Here is a 26,292-nt window from a genome sequence, read left to right on the forward strand (position 1 = left end):
GAGGATACAAGATAAATGTAAAACTAATTTTGTTTCATACTAGCAATGAATAATTTGATATTTAAATTAAGAAAATAATTCCATTTACTTCAAAGCATCAAAAAGAATAAAACAATTAGGAATAAATGTAACTAAAGAAGTACCAGGCTATCATACTGAAAACTAAAAGAGATTGAAAGAAATTAAAAGAAAACTAAACAGAAAGCTACCCGTATTCATGGATTGGAAGACTTAATGTTGTCAGTGTGGCACTATTCCCCTAACTTGGTCTAGAGATTCAGTTCAGTTTCTGTCAAATCTAGCTGGTTCTTTTGTAGAAATTGAAAAGCTGCTCCTAAAATTTATTCTTTGTCGTCCTGTGCTTTGTAGGATAGTTAGCAGCATCTCTAGCCTCTACCTTGGAGTCCTTTGACCTGTACTCTTGAGAGTCTGTTGGACAGCTAGGAGATCAAACCAGTCCACCCTAAAGGAAGTCAACCCTGAACATTCACTGGAAGGACTGAAGCGGAAGCTGAAGCTCTGATCCTTTGGCTACCTGATGCGAAGAGCTGACATATTGGAAAAGACCCTGATGTTGGGAACGACTAAAGGCAAGAGAAGAAGCGGGGTGACAGAGAATGAGATGGTTGGATGGCATCACCGACTCAATGGACATGAGTCTGAGTAGACTCAGGGAAGGAGTGATGGACAGGGAGGCCTAGCGTGCTGCAGTCCACGGGGTCACAAAGCATCAGGCATGACTGAGCGACTGAACAGCAACTGGTTTCTACTTGCTTGATGCCAATTCTCATCAACTCTTGGGTAAAATGGGCTTTGGAAACTAGAGATTTGGAATTTCCCTCAGGCTTGGAAGCATTATATGCCAAGGAGGTGTGGGGAGGCACCAGCAGCATCTGCTACAGTTAACCCCTATAGCACTCAGATGGGCTTCCCAGGTAGCACTAGCAGTAAAGGATCTGCTTGGCAGAGCAGGAGACACGAAAAACAAGGGTTTGATCCCTCGATCGGGAAGGTCCCCTGGAGAAGGAAGTGGCAACCCACTCCAGTATTTTTGCCTGAAAAACTCCATGGACGGAGGAGCCTGGCAGGGTACAGTCCATGGGGTTGTGAAGAGTCAGACATGACTGAGCACACACACAGCACTCAGAACCATTTCTGTCCTACATTAACTCACTTCATGCTGTACTGGTTCTTCCAGGTGATGGCTGCTCACGATTGAAAAAGAATTTAAAAAATCATCATGAGAGAGAGGTTAGGGGGACAGCTATATTTCCTGTTTCTTAAGATGGTCTTAAGGCCATATTAGACATTCATCTTCTCCCTCCTCTTCCACCCATTTGAGATTCTCCTCACTCTTGGTGAGCAATTTTTTTCTTTTTGGCCACAACATGTGACCTGCGGAACTTCCATGACTGGGGATGGAATCTGTTCCCCCTGCAATAGAAGGACAGGAATTGTAGCCTCCAGAGTTATTTTAACTCGACCACCAGGGCAGCCCTCATCTAGCACTTCTGGTCTGAACTGCTCACCTGGGGGGGTGACCCAGACTGTACCCCCATAACTGGGGCCTTACCAGGCTGTCATGGTAATTATCCACTCCCAGTCATGACTTGACATGAAAGCATGAAGACACGCCCCAGGGAATTCCCTGTGTTCTGCAAACACTCCTTCTTACCTCATTATGTAGACGTGACTGTATCTCCTCAGAATAATTGGAGATGAATTACTCTGGCCTACAGCACTTCCCTTTTCTGTCTTCTGGTTTATTGGCACGTTGCTTAGTTGCCAAGCTGTATCCGACTCTTTTGAAACCCCACGGACTGTAGCCCACCAGGCTCCTCTGTCCATGGGATTCCCCAGGCGAGAATACTGTAGTGTGTTGCCATTTCCTTCTCCAGGGGATCTTCCCAACTCAGGGACTGAACCCAAGTCTCCTGCATCACAGGTGGACTTTATTGCTGAGCCACCAGGGAAGCCCCTATTGGCATGAGGAGCTCAGAATAACCAGGTTTTAGCCACACAGTGGAGTTCTATATCCTTTTGCAGAACACCTCCTTATCCCCCATCAGGAGATTGAGACTTCTAGTCCAGCCAAACCTGAAGCGCAGATTCCTCAGGGAGACCCTGGGAGTGGTGATGAGAGATGCCACTAGACATCCATCCCTTGGTTCCCAGAACTTTGGGGATTCTACCAATTGGAATCCAGCACCCCCATCCCTCAGGATTCGCCTACCAACGGGTGCCTTCATTGTGCCATTTCAGGCCATCACAATGTTTAATCAAACTGGTAACTTTCAGGTGATGTTCTACACAGCAGGATCACTGGATCCCATTATCACATGCCCATTTTGACATAAAATGGAGCCCTTGGTTTGCGGCATGTATCACGATTCAATCAGAGAAGCAGAGCCATTGTGAGTGACATAGTGACCTAGGTATTCTTTTTTTGCCATGTTATGTGGCATTTGGGACCATAGTTCCCCGCCCATGGATCAAACTCATACCCCCAGCATGGAAGCGCAGTCTTAACTGCTGGACTGCCAGGGAAGTCCCTCAAAAGTTTTTTTTATAAAATTTCATAATCATCTCTTTCCATAGGTAAAATGCCAGAGTATTCAAAGCATTGTGTAGCAACAAAACATTTTTAGTAATGTCCCATGCACTATTTGAAACACACTTATACTAAACAATTATTCACTGTTTATGAATTATTCATTATTCACTGAAATGAAAACTCAGTTTCACTGGGTGTCCTGTGTTTTTGTTAAATGTAGCAACCCTAAACAGTATACAGTCTTCAGATACATACCACTTTCTTCACGTTTCCTCATGATACAACCATTTAGGAACCGGTTTTGAAAATACCAGCTAGTTGTGAACCTAAAGAGGGTGACTTGTCTTCCCCTAGTGGTGAATCCAGTCAAGTGGTAATTCAAGGTCGCACTTAATCACTTTAACTAAACACTTACTGTCAGCTGCAAAGTGTGAAAAAAAAAAAAAAGGTCCTTGCGTTTATGGAGCTCACCGCCTAGAGAAGGGGATGTATTCTGGGGGATGCTATAAAATCTCTCCTAAGGCAGTGTCTCTGACAGACATGAAGGGGCAGGTGGGCACAAAAGTGACTTCCATGTATGCACATCGTGGAGGTCTTCCAGGAAGACTTCAGACTGGATGGTGCCCCTTTATTCTGAAACACTCAGAATCATCTTTTTTTTTTGGCTGCTCCACCACAGCATGAGGGATCTTAGTTCCCTGACCAGGGATTGAACCTGGGCCCACAGCTGTGGAAAGTTCGGAGTCCTAACCACTGGACCACCAGGAAATTCTCCATGTCTTTTTAAAAGTTAAATTCCAGAGGATTAAAGCATTATAAAATCTGGATCAGACAGTGGTACACAAAAAGACACTTTGCTATTTTATCATACATTTAAGGCCTAAATCCAGTCTTTTGGAAAAATGGTCCATCTTTCTAGTGGAGAGATAGGAAAATGTTTTCTTCTTCTTCAGTCATTCACTTTTTCCTCTGCTCCTTCTGAGGGATCCAGGAAATTTGGGGAAGTAGGACCGTGGAGGGATTGGCAAGTCACTGTGAGGAGAAAAAGTTTATTGAGTAACTTTTTTGGGGCTATGCCACGCAGGATCTTTCCCAACCAGGGATTGAACCCCTGCCCCCTGCACAGGGAGCTTGGAGTCTTAACCACTGGACCACCAGGAAAGACTAAGAAATGTTTAATTTAAAAGTGCTACTGAGAGACCTAATTTTTCCATTTTCTCCCTCTTCCCAAGACCTTTTTCTAAGCCACTGAGAGACCTAATTTTCCATTTTCTCCCTCTTCCTAAGACCTTTTTCTAAGCCAGAATATCGACTCTGCCCACTCTTTCTTTTCATGGTTGGTCAACTACCATGAGCTGTTGACATGAGCTACCATGCAGAAGAAAAAAAAACTGGATGTTACCAGTATCTGTCACTAGTGTTAAGTAACAGGGCGTCTCTTGTGCATCAGAGATGAAATTATTAACATTCACTTCCCTGTACATTTTGGGAAAGTATTTGAGGACGCTTACTAAAAACACATGAGGGTTCTCAGCCTGAATGTCAATGGTGTTTAACTTCAGATCAATTTACATGTGGGACTGCGGAGTCTCCTTCAAGAGCGTACCTGGAGAAGAAACGTTGGTCAAAGGGAACAGCATGCTTTGAGGGGGCAGGGTCTGCATTACAACTGCAGACCCACTGGCTCAAGGCTGTGTCCGGCCAAGTCTAAACACAAGGTTGTGAAAATAAAGCAAAGACTGTGCGAGAGCTCCCCGCCGGGGTGGCCCCTTCAGGACACCAACGCTGGGCGCGGCCCACCCGGCACGGGACCAGCCCCCTCTGTTATGAACACCTCACAAAGGCAGCAGCCACCGCACCCGTGATGCTTACGTTCAATCAAAACCACCATGGAACCCAAGACTTTTGGCCTCAGTGTTTATTACAGAAACTGTTACAAATGTTTAAAAAACAATGGCAGTGGGCATTAAGACAAAGTACCCACGAAATAAGACACAAACACTGGCAACACTCGCTGTGTTTTCATAGAAACACTGGAAATATGGCCGTGTCCTCTGCCTCAATAAGACAGACAAACGGAAACACCCACTTGGTTCAAATTCTAGGTTTCCCTCACTTGACAATTATTTCCTATGCAATTCTTCCGCGTGAGCACCGCACCCTGGTAGGTACTGGGGATACAGTGCTAAGTGTATATTCCTGAGCTCACAGAGCTTCTGGTCCCCTGCGAGGGGCAGACAGACACCAGCTGAAACAAACACAAACGTGTCAGGTAGTCCAAGGGTTACAGGGATGGGGAGGAGGTAGGAAGAGCTGGACACTTCCAAATTCTTAGAAGCAATCTGAGGCTGCTTTGAAGGTAGGTTTGGGGAAAAGATGTTATACAAACTATATATATATATATATATACACATATACACTTAAAAAATTTATTGGACAGTGCCGAGTCTTAGTCGTGGCATGTAGAATCTAGTTTCCCTGAACAGGGATCAAACCCAGGGCCCCTGCATTGGGAGCTCAGAGTCTTAGCCACTGGACCACCAAGAAGTCCCTAAATATATAGAAATAACTTTATATGTTGCAAATTTCTGGTCAAGATTTAGAAGCTCATAGTTCTAGAGCAGCATTTACCCTTTTCTAACTAGAACCTATGCTAAGTGTTTATGGATGTACTAGTGGCACAGTCGAAGGCGATGGCACCCACTCCAGTACTCTTGCCTGGAAAATCCCATGGATGGAGGAGCCTGGTGGGCTGCAGTCCATGGGGTCGCTAAGAGTTGGACACGACTGAGCAACTTCACTTTCACTTTTCACTTTCCTGCACTGGAGAAGGAAATGGCAACCCACTCCAGTGTTCTTGCCTGGAGAATCCCAGGGATGGGGGAGCCTGGTGGGTTGCCGTCTATGGGGTCGCAGAGTTGGACACGACTGAAGTGACTTAGCAGGAGCAGCAGCAGTGGCACAGTAGCCAGCATCATATGTGAACATGTATGTTTACAGACCCGTGTCACTATGTATATATTAATCTACATTACATATGAATACCTGATTTCTGGCTGCAATGACACAAATCTTCTACATAAATGCTTACATTATATCCAGCCTCTCCAAGAGTTATCAGTATCACAGATTTGAGGAAGTTTATTGCTGCTCTCAAGTATATAGTGTTTGCAAGCAAACTATTTTTTCAGAAAAAATACTTACCATCTTACAAGTAAGCACATCTTCATTAAGCTACATGTGGACCACAATGAAGAATGGGATGGAACTGCATTTTCAGGTCTGCAAGATGCGGCAAAACGGAGGGGTTTTTGTTCGAGGCCGCTCAGATGCTTGTTTATTGAAAACCACAGGGGATCTTAAACCCCAGACACACATACTCCTACATCCAGGGACCTAGCGACTTTAGCAGCATCTCTGCCTTATAATGCCCTAGTTTTCCCTCTGCCACGTCCCACAAAGGCACTGTTCCCAGTCCGAAGCAGTGTTTTTCCTGTGGAAAATCCCAGGCCCGACTGCAGGGCAGGCCGGCCGCCTTGACCCAGCGCGGAAGCCGGCGGGGGCAGGGTCCTCTCGACAGTGACAAGTTCCCAAGGACGGACGGGGCCTTTCCCAGCGAAGGGCGAGTCCTGATCTGCTTTAAACCAAATGCCTCTGGTCAGAGGATCTGAGGTGCGTTTGGGACTCTGGAAGGATTCTGCAGCAGAGAAACGCCCTGGTTGGGGCCTCCTGACCATGCACTCCCTGAGGAGCTGGACGGAGGCCCAGCGGAGCCCAAGGTGCTCTGGAGAGGACAGGCGGGGCGCCACAGCCCTTCTCAGCGCAGCTGCTTTCAACCTCTTCTTCCACCCAGAAGACCCTGCGGACCAGTCTAAATGAGCCCAGCCAGACCTGATGTGCTGGGTGGTGCCATCTCTCTTTCCTCAGTCCTGCTGCAACGACTGAAGCTGAGAACTTGGCCTCAGAGGTAGCCAGAATTCCTACACTTCCTTTCTCTGCAGGAACTCCATGAATAAGCCCAAACAGCAAAATCATTTAAACATAAATTATAGATGCCTTTGAGAGGTTTTACATAATTTTAAAAACTCAGGTTTCCTTCCTAGTTCATTTCCTCCCACACTCTGATGATAAATAACTTGCATTTCCTTGAGTGCATGCAGGCTGAGCGGAAGCGATACCTGCATGCCTGTGAATATTGCCCCACAGTGGACAGAAGCCGGCCAGCTTATGTTAAGAAGTGACACAGATGAGCCGTGAAAACAAATGCCACCCCTCCGGATGTTAGTAATCAGAAGCTGACGATGCACATTATTCTTATTTTTCACTAAAGCTACCTGCTTCTTTCCCACTGACTCACACTACTTACTGTTTCTCAGTAGCATTTTCTGATCCCAAGACTTTACATACACTGCCACTAACGTTCCACACTCCCATATCCTAAGAGATAACAGTAACTTCTCTACTCAGCCTGTTCCCCATTTCTCTGTAATTTTAGGGATTATGCCTTCTAATCAGAAGCTAGTGTCCTAATGTTCTGAAACAGGAAGCCTTAATGTACATATAGTAAAAGATGACATGGTTTTAATTCTAAACTGTAGAAGGGATGGGTAACTGTGATGCAGAGGCCAATGTAATTGGTACGCGTGTATGCACGTTCAGTCGCTTCAGTGTCCGACTCTCTGTGACCTCGTGGACTGTAGCCCGCCAGGCTTCTCCGCCTATGGGATTTTCCAGGCATGAATACTGGAGTGAGTTGCCATGCCCTCCTCTAGAGGATCTTCCCGACCCAAGGACTGAACCCACATTTCTTGCAACTGGTATAAATGTGATTGGTATAAACAGAGAGAATCCCCCTGAAAAATCTATAAGAACCTCGTTTCTGGCATCTGCAGCTGTTTTCCAGAGTAAGCTACTTTTTCAGAAAATCAAGTGATGGTGGTATTCAGGTTCTTCTTTGAAGAAGACCAAATGTTCTGAATATCTCCTGAAAAATAGTGAACTATAATGCTGTGGGGGAGAGGGAGCAGCGCAGCGTTACACAGCGACAGCACCAGCACAGGGCTGCTTACAGTAGCGTGAGGGAGACAGAGGGTATCTTCTGGACTTAACGCCTCTCATCCAAGGCAGGTCCAATGACAGGCCTTTCAAGACTTGACACGTGGCAAAGGACGCAGAAAACTTCTTGAAATTCATTTTAAATAGTGAAGTGCTTGCCTGTATTTTTTGGACCTGCGATCTGAAGACGCTTTTTCTTCCCCGACACGGACAATCTTCTTTTGACAGTTACTGAGAAGAGCAAAAAGCCCAGGCTCCCACTCTGACTCTTGCAAGACTCCCTAATGTTTCAGGGTCATTCCTGGTCACACACTGTCCTGTTGCGGAAACTCTTCGCTTATTTTGCTTCCACTGTTTTCATCTTCGTTTGAATAGTTTCCTGAATCTTGACTAGTTTGGGAACTGTACTTTTTGTGAACTTCATCAATTTCATCAGTCTCTTCTATTTCAGTAATAATGCTTGCATTTTCAATTATAAAACATCTTTCCGTTTGTTCCTCAGAAGTGGAAAGGAGTAGATTCCTTAGTGGCTGATCGGAGAAATACTAATTCAAAAGGGAAAGAACAGAAACAGATTATTTAAAAGAACAAAAAGTGGTTTTCGAGTTCCAATAAGCTTCAGTTTCTTAAATCCTTTATCTAGAAATCCTATCTTTTGACACGCGTATTAAAAGCGAGCTAAGAGCATATCCACCGCACTATCGTGTTTAGAATAAAGGCACCACCAGTGAGGTCACGCACATCTCAGTACTGTTTTGGGGAAATTATCCAAACAGTCTCTAAGAAAGTCCACTGTGCTACGAGGGGTCAGGGTGGAAGAGCGTGGTGGGTAAGGAAGGAACGGGAGGGCACTGGGATGGGGGACATTTTGTTGTGAAATAATAAAATGCTGGTATCCAATCCGAAAACATCCAGAAGAGGCACAAGGGAGAGTTAACTTTTTCCCAGTTCCGCTAAGAGTAACTTGCTAGTCTTAAAGTTCTTTAAGTAACAGCTCTGAATAGAAGAGCACATAGAAATGACACTAGAAAACTCAGGGATAAGAGGGTGAGACAGCTCACGTGGACAGAGTGCTGGCGCAGCGGTGGGTCTTTCTGGTCCCCCGCCCTCGCTCCTCACAGTTCTACGGGATGGCACTGCTGGCGCTGCTGTACAGCTATGGGCACTTGTGCAAGTGCTCATGACTGAGCTGCACAAGTTCAGAGCCAGTCAGTGCAAATACACTACAGCCCGTCAGTGAGCCACCTTCTGGCCTCCAGCTCCACGGCCTGAGAACCTGCAGCAAGGCAGGCAGCGTGGGAGCCACTCCAGGTGCAGACGCCACCCCGGGCAGCGTCCACGCTGACGGTCATCGCTTTGTGCTTCCACGAACTGTGCCAACCACACAGACGTGCCAGCCAAAACACCGAGGTGCTGCGAGAGGAAACGCGCCTTTCTCTGTCTCATTTTCGGTGATTTCATCCACAGAATAAAGTTTCTGCGCTGGCGACAATGTTTTAACCTTTTTGGGAATATAGATGGTAAAACAAGTGCCCCAGCAGCCAAACTGCCAGAAAAACACGGGATTAAGGACACATCCTTCTATTCCACGTTACTCTGTTACATGGCTGCTTCTGAAGTCAATTTTCTAAAACTCTGAAGAAAAAAACCCAGGTCTGTCTGTATTATTTTTTGAATATCAGGAACACATTTATATTCTGTTGCAATCAAATATATTTCCCTTTCATTTTCAGAAAAATCCAGCTAGCTGTTGACCAAGAAAAGTAACCTACCTCGTCAACAGAGGAAGGAGGTTTACTTGATGGAAAGAACACATACTTGACACATCTCAAGAAGACGCTCACAACATAAATGACCACAGGAATAGAAAACAATGCAGTGCAAGTTCCAACTATAAGCCAGGTTTTGGAAGTATTTCCTGAAAAGAAATAAATGGTGTTTAGCATCAATATAGGTTTTGACACACAAATACATTAAGACTGCTGACAGTTTGTGTGAAAGAAATACAGCCATGTGAAAGGAAATTTACATTGTTAAATAATACCAATAACATAAAAAATTCACAACTAAGGGATTTCCACATGATAATTATATCAAAGGTTATATAAAAATAGCAGTCTCATTAAATTCTAAGAGTAATGCAAGAAATTAATTATGTGGCTATGCATGAAATATAAAGCATGCAGAAACCACTGAACTAAGTTGAGTATTAAAAATATTTTCTAAAACTCAGTGTGAAGTTTTGTGAAGGTGTGAAGGTCTGATTTTGACTTACATAGTCCATTAAGAAAATATTCTCTATATTTTCGCAGCAAAACACAAACATTTTACAGTTTTCAATGAATTGGTTATTTTTTTAATTAAATCTAGCAACATTAAAAAAGAAAAAGTATAATAAAAGATCCTGACCTGGTTTTGTTTTCTCACACACAGTATCACTAAAACTGCTCCCTTTATTCCGCCTGTCATTTTCAATGAGTGCTCTGGCTTTGACACAATACACAGTCAGCGGTTTCAAGTCAGGAAAGATAAAATTGGTTCTTTTCTCTAGAACTTTTCTCTATAAAAAAAATAAGTAAATCATCGATAAAATTTAGAACCCCAAGAAATCATAGAGGGAATATCTGTTTTCTGAATTCCTTAAATATTCATTCTAAGATTAACCTCTTCCAAACACTTGGTTGGTATATTTTAAGAAATATAAATTTATTTTGGACAATACGCCATTACCAAACTCAAAAGTGAAACATGCTCCTGCCAAAAGAATACCATAAGACAACTTGAAGTTATTTTATCAGTACATATCGACTTGGCTGAATTACCACGTGTTACCTCTGGTTAGAGGCAGAACAATTAAGTGCGGGGCGCGGGGGTGGGGAGGTTCTGGTCTCAAACTGCCTGTATCAAGATGTTACTTATAGCTATGTAGCCTTAGGCAAGTTATTTAATTTCCTGGGCCCTATTCCCAGATCTATAAAGTGAGGACAATTACTACTCCTATTTGTATTAATCAGCTAGCTATTGCTATTGTTTTGTTACTGTGGTGTAACAAAACACAGCAAGTACAGCAAAATAACACTGTGCAACTCTGTGTAACAAAACAGCTGTGGCTCAAAACATATTTTTCTTTTTTAAAAAGATTTAAACTTTTTATTTTGTATTGGGGTATAGCCAATTAACAGTGCTGTGAGAGTTTCAGGTGGACAGCAAAGGGACTCAGCCATGCATATACATGTATACAGACGTATTTGTTTTTGTTACTCATGAGCAGATCATGCGCTGATCGGCCCGGGGAGCTCTCTCTGAGGCCGTGGACCACGTTCAGGTGTGCTCTACAGCCTCTCATCCGCCTTGGCCGACAGACCATGTGGAGCTTGCTTCAGTTCAGTTCGGTTCAGTTCAGTCGCTCAGTCGTGTCCGACTCTTTGCAACCCCATGAATCCCAGCTCGCCAGGCCTCCCTGTCCATCACCAACTCCCGGAGTTCACTCAAACTCACGTCCATCGAATCGGTGATGCCATCCAGCCATCTCATCCTCTGTTGTCCCCTTCTCTGCCTGCTCCCAGTCCCTCCCAGCATCAGGGTCTTTTCCAGTGAGTCAGCTCTTCGCATGAGGTGGCCAAAGTATTGGAGTTTCAGCTTTAGCATCATTCCTTCCAAAGAACACCCAGGGCTGATCTCCTTTAGAATGGACTGGTTGGATCTCCTTGCAGTCCAAGGGACTTTCAAGAGTCTTCTCCAACACCACAGTTCAAAAGCATCAATTCTTCGGTGCTCAGCTTTCTTCACAGTCCAACTCTCACATCCATACATGACCACTGGAAAAACCATTGCCTTGACTAGACGGACCTTTGTTGGCAAAGTAATGTCTGCTTTTCAATATGCTATCTAGGTTGGTCATAACTTTCCTTCCAAGGAGTAAGCGTCTTTTAATTTCATGGCTGCAATCACCATCTGCAGTGATTTTGGAGCCCCCCAAAATAAAGTCTGACACTGTTTCCCCAGCTATTTCCCATGAAGTGATGGGACCAGATGCCATGATCTTCGTTTTCTGAATGTTGAGCTTTAAGCCAACTTTTTCACTCTCCTCTTTAACTTTCATTAAGAGGCTTTTTAGTTCCTCTTCACTTTCTGCCATAAAGGTGGTGTCATCTGCATATCAGAGGTTATTGATATTTCTCCCAGCAATCTTGATTCCAGCTTGTGCTTCTTCTAGCCCAGCGTTTCTCATGATGTACTCTGCATAGAAGTTAAATAAGCAGGGTGACAATATACAGCCTTGACGTACTCCTTTTCCTATTTGGAACCAGTCTGTTGTTCCATGTCCAGTTCTAATTGTTGCTTCCTGACTTGCATATAGGTTTCTCAAGAGGCAGGTCAGGTGGTCTGGTATTCCCATCTCTTTCAGAATTTCCCACAGTTTATTGTTATCCACACAGACAAAGGCTTTGGCATAGTCAATAAAGCAGAAATAGATGTTTTTCTGGAACTCTCTTGCTTTTTCCATGATCCAGTGGATGTTGGCAATTTGATCTCTGGTTCCTCTGCCTTTTCTAAAACCAGTTTGAACATCTGGAAGTTCATGGTTCACGTATTGCTGAAGCCTGGCTTGGAGAATTTTGAGCATTACTTTACTAGCGTGTGAGATGAGTGCAATTGTGCAGTAGTTTGAGCATTCTTTGGAGCTTGCTTTCCTCTTGGCAAATGTGAGAAGTGCAAGAGCCAAGCCAAACCCCACAGGCGCACTTAGGGCCTCAGTTATACCACATCCACTCATGTTTCACTGCCTATGGCCCAGCATCAGCGAAGCAGTAATGGATACTCCATCCTAAGTATTTGCTGAAGAGTAATTTAATCGATCCAACTGTCTGGCAGGGTTGTTTGGAAGACCGATTGAGACAATTCATGTAAAATACTTAGCCCCGGCACCCCATACATAATGAGTATCCAATAAATATGAGCTGTTATTATGACTGTAATTACTGACGTATGAGCTGTTATTATGACTGTAATTACTGACGTCTTACCCAGCATAAGACAGGATGGCAAACAAAGGTTATTGAATCTCTATTTGTCAAGCAATGCGGTAGGTATTTCCATAAATACTACCTCATTTTAAACCTTAAAAAAATCTGTTTAAAAAAAAATTAAGTTGCTATGACCCCTGCCACTTTAGAGAAGAGGAAACGAGTTTCAGTGGATAAGCAGCTTGCCTAAGCTTACACCATTTGGTAGTCTGAGACACAAATTTAGGTTTTCCAGATCTAGGGAGGACTTAGAACCACGATACTCAACAAGGCTAAACTGTGCAGAGTTTTCAGATAGTTAAAATCAAAGTATCCAAATCACTGGACTTTTCTTAGATTTTCAACAGAAAATGAAGTTACAAAATTCACCAACTTAACTGTACCAGATTTTTAAAGGCTGATTCCCTGATGGTAATTCCACAGGGAAAAGTGATCTAGGAATAATGTGGATTATCTGATGTGCATTAGCCTGTCAGTGGTTTCTGAATTTTAGGGTCTGACAAAGCATAATAACAGCTAAGAGTCTTTTGTCCCCTAAAAGCCAGTCTTTGTCCTCGTGGAGGTGCCTCAATGTCTGGCACTGCAGGGAGGTGGTCTGGGTTGTCACACCTGGGAGGGAGGGCTACCAGCACCTAGTGAGGAGTGGGGAGGGCATTACTAGCCCTCCTATAATGCACAAGGCAGCTCCTGCAACTGACCGAAAACCCAAATGTCAGCAGTGTTGAGAAACTCTGGTTCATGAATCCCTGAGGGTCATGATAAAAACTCCTGAGCTCTACCCTCAGAGGTTCTGACTGAGTACAAATGAACTCAGGATCTGAGGTTTAGAAACTAGCTGGGGGCACTTTCCTGGTGGTCCAGTGGTTAGGACTTCATGCTTCCACGGCAGGGCAGGCGAGTTCCCTTCCCTGATCAGGGAACTAAGGTTCTGCATGCCACTTGGCGAGGCCAAGAAACTCCCCCAAACCAACAGCAACTAACTGGGACCCAGATGCAGATGACCGTAACTCTTACCAAGTAAAACATGAAATGCCAATTTCTTCCTACGGAAAATATCTGAGTTAATCATATAGCCTAAAAGTTTAAAAATTTCCCTGCAATTTTAACTTCAAGCTTTGCTTACCCAAATCATAGTCATAACTCTAAGTTATAAACCTATACTACACAGTCTTTTTACCTCAGCATTTGAAGTGTTTTCCCAAAAAATTACTTCATAAATTAGCGGGTAGAGCTGATTCACAGACATGTTTTCAGACTCTTCTGAAGCACCAACACTGACATGCAGTGAATCATCAGTAACGGATTTCACGCTGATGACTGGAGGAAATATGATAGCTAGGGGAAAAAAATGTGTAAAGACACAAAGTTCAAATCAGACTACAAAACAACTGTAAGAATTCATAATTGGAGAATCACAAAGTAAAATAAAAACTACTGGCTTACTTTTCATTTCAGTATTAAATTCCTTCTCTTCAGACCAAAAAGAGGTACCATTTCCATTAGATGCTCGTACACGGACATAGTAAATTCCCCTTGAGGAAACCTCTCGAGGAAAGACACAGTGGGTACTTGTGACATTTTCACAGTTCGGTATTTGTTTCCATTTGTCTGAATGATTCCCAGGAATCTTTTTAAAAAAGGCACTTTAAGACAAAAAGATATTTTTCATTCTAAACACATTAGTTCAGTAAACATCTACTGAGCACCTGTAATAGGCCAGACATTCTGTTAGAGGCCGAAGTCACAGAGGTAAACTCTACTCAGCCTTGGGAAACTCACAGGACACTGGAAGAGATGTGTTCACAAAAGAAAACCAAAGACCGTGCTCAAGCGTGCAATAAGGAAGTAGTGTGAAGGGTTGGCTCATGCCAGTGCACAAAAACAACTGCTAAATTTTCAGGAATGCAACCAGCTAGCTGTTAAATGCAGCCACTGTTAAAAGTTACGTAAACTTATAAATAAATATGTTGTATTAAAAACTAAAGTGATAAAAATACAAAACTCATCTTCTCCTAATTGTTTTCCCTACATTTTATCTATGCTCAATGCTATTTACATCTATCGTGTCTGAACAGTGGAATATGGTGGAGGGCTTACTGTGCCTCTTCCCGACTCCATGTCCAGTGGACAGATACGCTGCTGGGAGCCTCAAAGTGGCCACAGCAGGATTAGCTGTGTTATAAAACCCGGCAAACACCAAAGTAAAACTTTTCCCTTCTGGAAGGCCAGCTGCTAGACGTGTACCAGCATACCCATGGGTCAGTGCTAAGACACACACCAGGGTTCTGAGAGTGAGTCTGAACAGTCAGAGCGGGTCTGGATAGGTTAATGGACTGCTCTGAGACCAACAGCTCCAAGCCTGTCAGTTCAAGCCCGGAACCATGGCAGCCTGCAAGCGGGCTCCCCTGTCTTCAGTCCCCACACCACACACCATACGGCCATCGTCACGCTCCTCGAACACAGGCCTCATGTTACCCATCGCTCAACACCAGACTCCCAGTGGCTCTTGAATGCCTGCAGCAGAGTCTAAGGCGAAGCCTGACTTTACTCCATCCTGTTAACTCAAGGCTCCCTCTCGCTGCTCTCCCAGACCCAGTGTTCTGCTATTCTCGAAGCAGGTCTTCCCCTCTTGTAGGCAAAATTCCAAACTGGCCCCCAAGATTCCTACCCTCTGGTGCATGAGCCGGACATCATCCCCTCCCCCTGACTGCGGGCAGGCAGAATCCATGAACTCTTGATTAGGTTACATTACTTGAAAGGTGAAGGGATTTTACAAATGAAATCAAAGTCCCAAGCCAGTGGACTTTGAGTTAATCACATGAGACCCTATCCTGGTTGGGCCTGACCTGATCAGATGAGCCTTTAAAGGAAGGTCTATGGGGCAGAGATTGTCTCTGTTGACGGCCTCTGAGGCAGCAGGCCACCATGCATTCTATAGCTGCCAGAAATGGATTCTACCAACCACCACGTGAGCTTAGGAGACACCACGAGACAGTCTGGATGAGACAGCAGACCCGGCTGACACCCTGACCGCAGCCTTGTGAGACCTCAAGCAGAGGACCCCACTAAGCCACACCTGAATTCCTGACCCGAAGTCACTGAGAGATAATAAGGCGTGTTTTTTAAGCTGCCGAGTTTGTGCTAGTTTACTACAGAGCAAAGGGAAATGGATACCTCCTCGTTACCCTGATCTGATTTTGTCTCTTCATATCCAAGCTTTCCGATGTGTGTGTAGCCCCAGCCTGGAATGCCATCTCTCGTCATTGAAAAACCTCCTTCACGAAACCTCTCCTTCCAAATGGCTTCTGCGGACTCTCCAGTCCTGTGCTCACCTCTACATTTCTGACCTCTGCAACCTTTATTGTCTGTACTCCACACACGAATGCATTTATTATCCAGACTGTTGTTGCTTCAAAACTAACACCGAAGAGTGGAGAGGAATCAATTGCAGCAGTATCGACTTCCCTTCTCCCTCACCTTTTCTCTGTCTTTCTAGTCTCTTTCTTCCCTACCTGACCTACACTCGCCTTTGGTCCCGCAGTTCCTCTGCCCTCGGTAACTGTCTTTGTGGCCCCCTTTTCCCCCAGAGTTCACTTCACCTTCCGCTTGATGACCCTCTTCTCTTCTCCCTCTCCGTTTATCCTCTCCAGTTTTCCAATCAATATAAACTACACCCGGTCCTCTTCCACTCCTGTCGTGCTGAGCTTTGCTCCTGTCTGGCTGGTCTCTACTCAAGCACAGAGAGCACAGTTCTCTCCAACTTCCTCAGTTTCCCACTAATCACTAAGGAACCTGCCAAAGCCACCACAACAATCAAGACAGTAGGAGGACTGACTTGAACTGAACTAGACCGAGTGACTGGACTGAGATAATTTCAAAGACTCATGGAAGGAGTGGGTTTTGAAGAAAATATCTTGGTCATCTGTCAAATATTCCAGACTGAGGAAATACACATGTAATTAGAATTACACCTTAAAAAAAAAGCCAGTAAGTCCCTGGTGGCTCAGACAGTAAAGAAGCTGCCTGCAATGCAGGAGACGTGGGCTCATTTCCTGGGTCGGGAAGATCCCTGGAAGAAGGGAATGGCCACCCACTCCAGTATCCTTGCCTGGAGAATTCCATGGACAGAGGAGGCTGGCGGGCTACAGTCTATGGGGTCACAAAGAATCGGGCGTGACTGAACAACTAACATTACTAAGAATACTAGATATTATAATACACCCATTTCAGAAGTGAAGAAACTGAGGCCAAAAGAAGTGACTGGGTCTCATTGACACTCCAGACGGTTATTGGCAGAGCTGGGACTAGAATTAAACACCCCAGTTCCAATGCATCATAACCACCTTTCCATCAGGCCGAATGTGTGCAAAGAACAACAGGTGGCTGAAGCAGAGTGAAAAGAAACCTAACACACTGGGCAAAAATAAACTGCAAAAGGACATTTATGGGAAAGAACTTACCGGAGCCACTGAGCTTGAAAAGTTGCGTTTTCATATGGGTAATCCCACTTAAGAACATAGATCTGGTTGTCAGCATTGATTTGTATATTTTCTGGTGAAGGTACTTTATGTCTCTCTAGAAGACAAGGAACACACAAGAAAGCACACACATTTACTCTAGTGAGAGAACAGATGGCAAGAATTCTTAACAGCATGGGCAAGAAGAGAAAAGGATAGCTAAATAATGGTGTGTATTCACACAAGGTAATACTATACAGCCATTTAAAAGAATGTGATAGATCTATATGTATTGACATAAAAAGAGAACCTCAATATATTGGGTTAAGCAAGCAAGTTTAAAATATATCTGACATGACTTTATTTATTTTTTAAAACTTTTAATTTTGTTTGGGGTATAGCAGATTAATAATGCTATGATAGTTTCAGGTGAACAGCAAAGGGACTTAGAGATACATGCACATGTATTTATTCTCCCCCAAACTCTCCTCCCATCAAGGCTGCCACGTAACACTGAGCAGAGTTCCATGTGCTATACAGTAGGTCCTTGTTGGTTATCCATTTTAAATACAGAAGAGTGTACACAGAACTTTATTCCTTAATTTAAAAGATAAAACAACCCGAAACTGTAAGTCTGAGTATATGCTAATATAAGCCTTGAGGAAACGCAGGGAACACTGTGTGCACACTGCTGGGGATGCTTGTCTCTGGTGAACAGAGTGGGGTCAGGAAGCAGGAGAGGAGATCTTTCCTTTAACTCCCTTCTACACTGCTTGATTTTAAGAACAAAGCATACTAAATTTATAATTAAAACAATAAATTCAAGTTCCTACCCTTAAACCTTAATTGCTGGCAAGATGCCACAGATAAAATGTATCAGGATGCTTTCATAATTTAACTTTTCACCTATAAACGTATGCTTTTTGGAATACTAACTGCTTTTCTAGTGACTATCTCCCCTTCTCATGGATTCTGAACAAGTAAAAACAATTTCTGTCATTAGAAAATACTTGGACTTTTACACAGAATTTTCATTACTGTTTACTTGAGACAAAAATCCCAAATAACATTCTTGCTTGTGTAAATGCTGTTAAAATGTGTGCTTTTTTTTTTAAAAGGTATTTCTTTTTAATTGGAGGATAATAGCTTTACAATATTGCTTTGGATTCTGCCTACATCAACATGAGAATGTTTTTGTTTTGATGTCTACTAAACCAACACAAAAAATTCAGCAACTATGGGAAAAATGCCAAAATTAAAAGGTTGCCAATTAATTAATAGATTACAAGGAGATCAAACCAGTCAATCCTAAAGGAAATCAGCCTTGAATATTCATTGGAAGGACTGTTGCTGAAGCTGAAGCTCCAACACTTTGGCCACCTGATGCAAAGAGCTGACTCACTGGAAAAGACCCTGATGCTGGGAAAGATTGAAGGCAAAAGGTGAAGAGGGCAGCAGAGGACGAGATGGTTGGATAGAGTCACCAACTCAATGGACATGAATTTGAGCAAACTTAGGGAGGTAGTGGAGGACAGAGGAGCTTGGTGGGCTATAGTCCATGTGGTTGCAAAGAGTCAGACACAACTTAGTAACTGAACAACAACAAACAACTTATATATATAGTTACTGAATTGAAAGCAAAACTTCCTTCTTACCTGTGGTATTTATACAATACACTGGACTATAGCAACCAACTCTACTTTGTAAACGCAGTTCTGCTTTAACTTTTAAACAATAAGTAATCTCTGGTGACAGTTTATAAATTTTATCTTCGGGATAAACAGTTTCCGTTCTTTCCTATAATTTAAAAAAAGAGAAGTCTGTTCTTTAAAAAAAGTCAAATTTTACAATTAATTCATGTCATTCTTTTCTCACATCAAACAAAGATAAAAACAATGCTTACTTCTAGACTTGAAGAGTTTTTCCAGATAACGACGCTATACCTAAAGCTTGAACGATCCATAGCCCACATGATACTATCTTTTGTTCCAGGGGGAGAGATACTCAGTATTATTGCCTTATCTTCAGCTTCTAAATGCACATCTGGGGGACCAATCTGAGCTGTGAAAATCAAAACATTTACTATGTAAGTTCACTAATACAAGTCAAAACATTCATACAATAAATAATTCTAAGCACTTAAATATGTGCCTGGCATCTAAAAAAGGAGAAAATCCCTCATGGAGCTTACACTTTACTGAGAAATGTGGCCAAAAATCCCAAATATATATATATATATATAATGTTATAATGTCATGCATGCTGTAAGAAGAAATGAAGCGATATAAAGGGACAGAGAAGGGTGGCAACGACTGTTTTAGGTGAGTCAGTGAGGAGAAGGCTCCCTGAGATGTTTGAGCTGAGGCCTGATCGAGGTGAGGTCTGAATACGGTGAGGTCAAGCAAGGCAGGCTGAGAGCACCCCATGGGCTCCGGAACGTGCTCACCGTTTTCAAGAGACACTAGGGGGCACTCGAGTGCCTGGGTGGTAGAAAATAAGATGCGAGATGCAGCTAGACTCTGGCTAACAGGCAGAACTTGTAGTCTGGGACTGTAAGGTCGCCAGAACCTGATTTACATTTGGGAAAGACCACCCCAGGTAGCATGTCAGGAAGCAGGAAAGCTCCTGGGCAGGTGAGAGCAGCAGGGAGGGCTGACAGCCGGGCTGGAAGTGAGAAGCGGTCTGATCGCTCGGAATCTGTTGATGGACTGGATGGAAGATGAGAGAGAGGTATCAAAGGTGATGTCAGGGCTCCTGCCTGAGCAAATAATAGGTGACGTCATTAACAGAGATGGAAAAAACTGCAAGAAGAGTGGGTCTGGAGGGGGGAAAGCTAGAACTCTGGCCATTTTAAATTTGAGACGAGGGACTTCCCTGGGGCTGGTGGTTGAGAATCCGCCTTCCAAAGCAGGGGACATGGGTTTGATCCCTGGTCCGGGACAATTCTAGACGCCTTGGAGCAAATAAGCGCGTGTGCGGCAACTACTGAAGCCTGAGCATCTAGAGCCTGTGCTCTGCAACGAGAGAAGCCACTGCAATGAGGAGCCCGAGCACTGCGACTGAAGAGTACCCCCACCTGCCCATGAGAGGCAACGAAGATCCAGCATGGCCAGCTATAAATAAATAAAATTTAAAAAGAGTTTTTGAGATGACTTTCGGACCTCTAAGAGGAGATGCTGACTGGAGAGCTGGTGACGCAGCTCGCTGAGGTAGGAGAAGGATGGCGCTGGGACGTAAACTGAGGAGTTGAGAGCACAGAGGGTGTTGAAAGCCTTACGATTCCTGGTGGAGGCTGCACTGAGAGAGGAGGTTCAATGGCGGAGCCCTGCAGACTGAGGCCCGCTGCCGTCCAACATTTTAAGGTCTGGGAGACAAGAAGAAATTGGCAAAGGAGCAACCAAGGAGCAGGAGGAGAGCCTGGAAAGCACAGTGCCCTCGAGAACTGAGAGGGAAGGGTTTCAGAAGGGAGTGACACTCACTCCCTGGGAATCCACCCGGCACTGTCGAGGTCACGGTGACCTTGGCAAGTGGTTTTAGTGTAGTGATGGGGAACAAAGCTCCAACGCGGAGGGCTGGAGAGGGAGTGGGAGGGAAAGTGTACATGTACAGAGAAGGGATACGGATCATCCTTGTGTGAGTTATGGAATAGGGTGGTGGTTCTTGAACTTTCTGGTCTTGGGATCCGTTACACTCTTAAGAGAAATCGAGGGTCCTAAAGAGTTCTTGTTTACATGGGCTGTGTCTTTCAATGTTCAGCATATCAGATGTCAAAATTGACAAAAATGTAAAATATCTATCAATTCATTAAAAAACAGTAATGATGAAACCTATTGTATGATAAAACAATGTCTGTATTTTCCAAAACAAACAAGCCAAAAAACTTAGAAGAGCAGTTTGAACATTTTGTTCAAATCTCTTTAATGTCTGGCCTAATAAGGAAGACAGCTGTGTCTCACACCTACTTCTGCATCACCAGTCAGTCGCCATCTCACATCAAACAGCCTCTAGAAAACTCCAGGGTACACCCACGACAGAATGAAGATGAAAAAGGCAAGTAAGTTTTATTAAGTAAGTTTCCATTAGGAAAATGGTTTTGACTTGATAGATCTCTTGGAGACCACACTCTGAGAACCACCACTAGAAGGAAAGCAGGAAAATGAAGTCATAGCAGGAAGGAGATACCAGTTTAAGGGAATCTTTGTTCTTTTTGATTTTTTTAAAGATGGGAGATTTTATATTATGCAAATGAATGGGCTTGGGAAGTGAGCTGTGCTGGTAATATTTAATAAAGAATTCAATATAATTCAGCTGGCAACTTTTTCTTACCTTCTAGAAATGGTACAAATGGCTCAACCTCATACCATGTGGAAGTGTTGTTTCCTTCTTCTGCTCTTATGCGCAATTCAATTTTTTCAAAAACATTTTCAAGCTCGACTGAAGAAAAGTTGCATTTGGTACTAGTAATATGTTGACACCCAGACAATTTCTTCCAGTTATCCGTTCCTAGTCTTCAAGATAAAAAAGCAAAGGAATGAATGAACATTATAAATACAAGAGTGACAAACATGTTTTCTATTGACATTAACATTATAAAGCCAGTGTGTGTGTGAGTCTCTCAGTCGTGTCTGACTCTTTCAATCCCATGGACGGTAGCCCACCAGGCTCCTCTGTCTGTGGGATTCTCCAGGCAGGAATAAGGGAGTGGGTTGCCATTTCCTCCTCCAGGAGATCTTCCTGACCCAGGGATGGAACCTACGTCTACTGTGTCTCCTGCACTGGCAGGCGGGTTCTTTACCATTGGAGCCACTAGGGAAGCCTCTAAGCTAAGGCAAGTAGTTATTCCTTCTAGTAACTCTACTTCAGTTAATGTTTTGATAATATTTTTGTGTGTAACATTCTACTACTCTTTTTCATTGCATACACAGCCAAGTTATTATTTATACAGTGGAATCATTCTAACATACAGTCAACTTAATAAAGTTCTGTAATTCTGTGGGTGGTTGCATTAGGATTTCAAAGAAGCAGAGAAAGAACCCCTAAGACGAAAGAGGACTTAGTGTTGGCTTTGTTAAAAACAGTTGTGTCACTTTTGGCCAACTGCTTTCTATTCTGGATCCTCTCTTCCCCACTGAAAATCTGTAAAGTGGATTTGATTCCCTTCTGATCTCCTCCTAGGAAGAGATTTACTAGCCCTAAGCAAGACCTCAGAATCAGTATGGTTTGAGAACTTCCTCTGCTCTCCTTAAAACCAAACCATCCCTTCTGCATACTGATCTCTGTAATTCCTTCTATTACACCACCAGAAACAAAGAACTTAACATGTTAACATAAGCTAACAAACTTCTCCATGTGGACTCAGTCCATCATGAAGCAAGCTTAAGTGACTGATACTAGACTTTTTTTTAAAAGCACATGAAGAAATCAAGTTGACACACGGTGCCTAAAACAAAAAGGCCATGCTGCCACAAAGAGGAGAGGCTGAAGTGAAGGTGAGCAACAGAAAACAAATACTAGATTTCAAAATGTTTGCCTCTGGAAAGCCCTGTCTGCCTCATATCAAACAGGGAAACTAACCTCTGAGAAGACATTTTTGTTAAGCCTAATGCACAGTTCTAGCATAAGCTCATGTTTATATATTATAGACCTCATTTTAAAGATGCTAAAGTGTCTTCTGGAGAAGGCAATGGCACCCCACTCCAGTACTCTTGCCTGGAAAATCCCATGGACGGAGGAGCCTGGTAGGCTGCAGTCCATGGGGTTGCTAAGAGTAGGACACGACTGAACGACTTCACTTTCACTTTTCACTTTCATGCATCGGAGAAGGAAATGGCAACCCACTCCAGTGTTCTTGCCTGGAGAATCCCAGGGACGGCGGAGCGTGGTGGGCTGCCGTCTGTGGGGTCGAACAGAGTCGGACATGACTGAAGCAACTTAGCAGCAGCAGCAGCAAAGTGTCTTTAATAAAGAGCTAAAGGATGGACTTCCCTGGTGGTCCAGTGATTAGGAGTCTGTCTGCCAGTGGAGGGGACATGGGTTCGATCCCTAGTCTGGGAAGTTTCCAAGGCAATTGGGCCTATGCACCACAACGACTGAAGACCTCGCACCTAGAGCCTGTGCTCTGGAAAAACAATAGCTCCAACCGGCCGCGACTGGAGAAACCCGTGTGCAGCAACAAAGACCCAGTGCAGCCAAAAATAAATAAAAACTGTTTAAAAAGCTAAGGATATTCTTTACTAAAAGCAATAGAAACTAGGAGTGATATCTAAATAATTTGTGTGCTGACTCCAACTCAAGTCTACCTTATTTTTCAAAAAAAGAAGCATTTTAAAAAAGGTGCCAATAATAAAAACTACCCTATGGGCACACTTCATTCCTGGCCAGTCTGCTCTTCTAACTTTACCTGCTTGAACCCTGAGAGTAGACTTGGCATTAGTAACACCTTTGTTTATTTATTTATGTTCACAACCTTTTATTAAATTATCAAAAATAACTTAACAAATAACAGCACAACAGTGGAGTACACAAAAGTGCTGTGGCATTTCTACAATTCTGTTCGGAAAGATAACTCGTCTGGATAGAAATCCTTCATGAAGCTTCTGGAAATCATGACTGGCACCCTGATTGCCAGTTGTTTGCGTATGTGGCATACATGATATTCCCTCACTCAGGACATCCTTTGCCCAGAAACGTCTGTTTCCTGAGACTGTATATGTAACATGTGGACAAGTCTGGATTTAGTCAGAAAAACCACAGCGGTGAGAAGTGCTCCCAAACAGAATGACCTGCGTCAAGCAGCTGTGGCTTCCCTTTCACAAGCAGTATTAACACCTTAATTCACATGCAAATCTTCCTGAGAAACTCCTCCACATCAGAATCTATTTTTTAAAATTCAGATTTTAAACATCTAAACCAAAATTCAGTCCTCCCCCCATGTCATTTATTAGAAAATACAGTTCTAGAGAAATCAGGAGATATAAGGACGTCTGGGAAGTGGGAAGGGTACACAGACTTCTTTCAATCAGGGGCACAGAGGGTCCAAATAAAATGAGCTCCAGGCAAAAAGCCAGTAACGCATCTCTTCTCCTGTTACCTGGAGAGCTCTTATTATAAGCAGAAAACGTTATAAAAAGTTAGTAACTAAGCCTTGATATGGTTTCAACCCACCCTCACTCCACGTCTGTCCTTTCTGCTCGGGAGACACAGCTACTTGCTCTATTATAATTGCTTTTGCACGTAAGGGGGCTACTGCAGCTTCTTTTACATTTTCTTTTAAAAAAACTTTATCATATACAGTACTTAGATCAGAGCAGAAATATAATTTGAAAATAAATATGCAATCAATAGAAAATTCATTTCATGAAACCAGTGTCATAATAAAACTTCATGCCATCTTTGTCTCTCCTATTCACTAACGTAATCCCAAGTACTGAGGAAAGTATTCGGCATAAAAGGCAATCGGTATTTGTTGAATGAAAACTCCATGCTACCTATAATACATTTTATAATTAAAAAAGCGTTTTACAAGTTTTGGCTGTGCCAGCTCTTTGCTGCTGCATGTGGGCTCTGTCTGGCTGTGGAGAACAGGGGCTGCCCTCCAGCTGCGGGGCACGGGCTTCTCATTGCCGTGGCTTCTCTTGTTGTGGAACACAGGCTCTGGCCCGTGGGCTTTAGTAGGTGTGGCTCTCGGGCTCTAGAGTGTGGGCTCAGTAGTTGTGGTGCATGGACCCAGCTGCTTCACAGCATGTGGAATCTTCCCAGACCAGGGATCAACCAGTGTCCCCTGCATTGCAGGTGGACTCTTAACCACTGGACCGCCAGGGAAGCCCCGCCATTATACATTTTAGATGTCAGTCAAAAACACTGAGGGCTTCCAGGTGGCTCAACAGTAAAGAATCTGCCCCCCACAATGCGGGAGACGTGGATTTGAACCTTGGGTTGGAAGACCCCCTGGAGGAGGGCATGGCAACCCATTCCAGTATTCTTGCCTGGAGAATCCCATGGACAGAGGAGCCTGGCAGGCTACAGTCCAGGCGGTCACAAAGAGTCACACATGACGGAGCAACTAAATAACAACGCAAACACTGATGCCTTCAGTTCAATTCAGTTCAGTCGCTCAGTCGTGTCCGACTCTTTGCGACCCCATGAATCGCAGCACGCCAGGCCTCCCTGTCCATCACCAACTCCTGGAATTCACTCAAACTCATGTCTATCGAGTCAGTGATGCCATCCAGCCATCTCACCCTCTGTCATCCCCTTCTCCTCCCGCCTTCAATCTTTCCCAGCATCAGGGTCTTTTCCAATGAATCAGTTCTTCACGTCAAGTGGCCAAAGTATTGGAGTTTCAGCTTCAATATCAGTCCTTCCAATGAACACCCAGGGCTGATCTCCTTTAGAATGGACTGGTTGGATCTCTTTGCAGTTCAAGGGACTCTCAAGAGTCTTCTCCAACACCACAGCTCAAAAGCATCAATTATTTGGCACTTAGCTTTCTTCACAGTCCAACTCTCACATCCATACATGACCACAGGAAAAACCATAGCCTTGACTGGACGGGCCTTTGTTGGCAAAGTAATGTCTCTGCTTTTGAATATGCTACCTAGGTTGGTCATAACTTTCCTTCCAAGGAGTAAGCGTCTTTTAACTTCATGGCTGCAATCACCATCTGCAGTGATTTTGGAGCCCAAAAAAATAAAGTCTGACACTGTTTCCCCATCTATTTCCCATGAAGTGATGGGACTGAATGCCATGATCTTCGTTTTCTGAATGTTGAGCTTTAAGCCAACCTTTTCACTTTCCTCTTTCACTTTTATTAAGAGGCTTTTTAGTTTCTCTTCATCTTCTGCCATAAGGGTGGTATCATCTGTATATCTGAGGTTATTGATATTTCTCCCGGCAATCTTGATTCCAGCTTGTGCTTCTTCCAGCCCAGCGTTTCTCATGGTGTACTCTGCATAGAAGTTAAATAAGCAGGGTGACAATATACAGCCTTGACGTACTCCTTTTCCTATCTGGAACCAGTCTGTTGTTCCATGTCCAATTCTAACTGTTCCTTCCTGACCTGCATACAGGTTTCTCAAGAGGCAGGTCAGGTGGTCTGGTATTCCCATCTCTTTCAGAATTTCCCACAGTTTATTGTTATCCACACAGTCAAAGGCTTTGGCGTAGTCAATAAAGCAGAAATAGGTGTTTTTCTGGAACT

At 43.7% G+C, this 26,292-nt stretch overlaps 1 protein-coding gene across 1 annotated transcript in view; it reads right to left on the minus strand.

Annotated features, from left to right (window-relative positions):
• Positions 1-4,455: 4,455 nt before the first annotated feature.
• Positions 4,456-26,292, minus strand: part of IFNAR1 (interferon alpha and beta receptor subunit 1) — a 30,436-nt gene continuing 8,599 nt past the window's right edge. Inside the window, exons 3-11 of the mRNA XM_027522477.1 lie at positions 21,420-21,601; positions 18,997-19,154; positions 18,749-18,890; positions 17,097-17,211; positions 14,080-14,279; positions 13,814-13,971; positions 10,019-10,169; positions 9,382-9,527; positions 4,456-8,154 (exon numbers count right to left, since the gene is read on the minus strand). Coding sequence (XP_027378278.1) covers positions 7,915-8,154; positions 9,382-9,527; positions 10,019-10,169; positions 13,814-13,971; positions 14,080-14,279; positions 17,097-17,211; positions 18,749-18,890; positions 18,997-19,154; positions 21,420-21,601 — 1,492 coding nt within the window. The 3' untranslated portion in view covers positions 4,456-7,914. The remainder of the gene's footprint in view (positions 8,155-9,381; positions 9,528-10,018; positions 10,170-13,813; positions 13,972-14,079; positions 14,280-17,096; positions 17,212-18,748; positions 18,891-18,996; positions 19,155-21,419; positions 21,602-26,292) is intronic.

Source organism: Bos indicus x Bos taurus, chromosome 1 (assembly GCF_003369695.1).
Source record: "Bos indicus x Bos taurus breed Angus x Brahman F1 hybrid chromosome 1, Bos_hybrid_MaternalHap_v2.0, whole genome shotgun sequence".
In the NCBI taxonomy this organism is placed as follows: domain Eukaryota; kingdom Metazoa; phylum Chordata; class Mammalia; order Artiodactyla; family Bovidae; genus Bos; species Bos indicus x Bos taurus.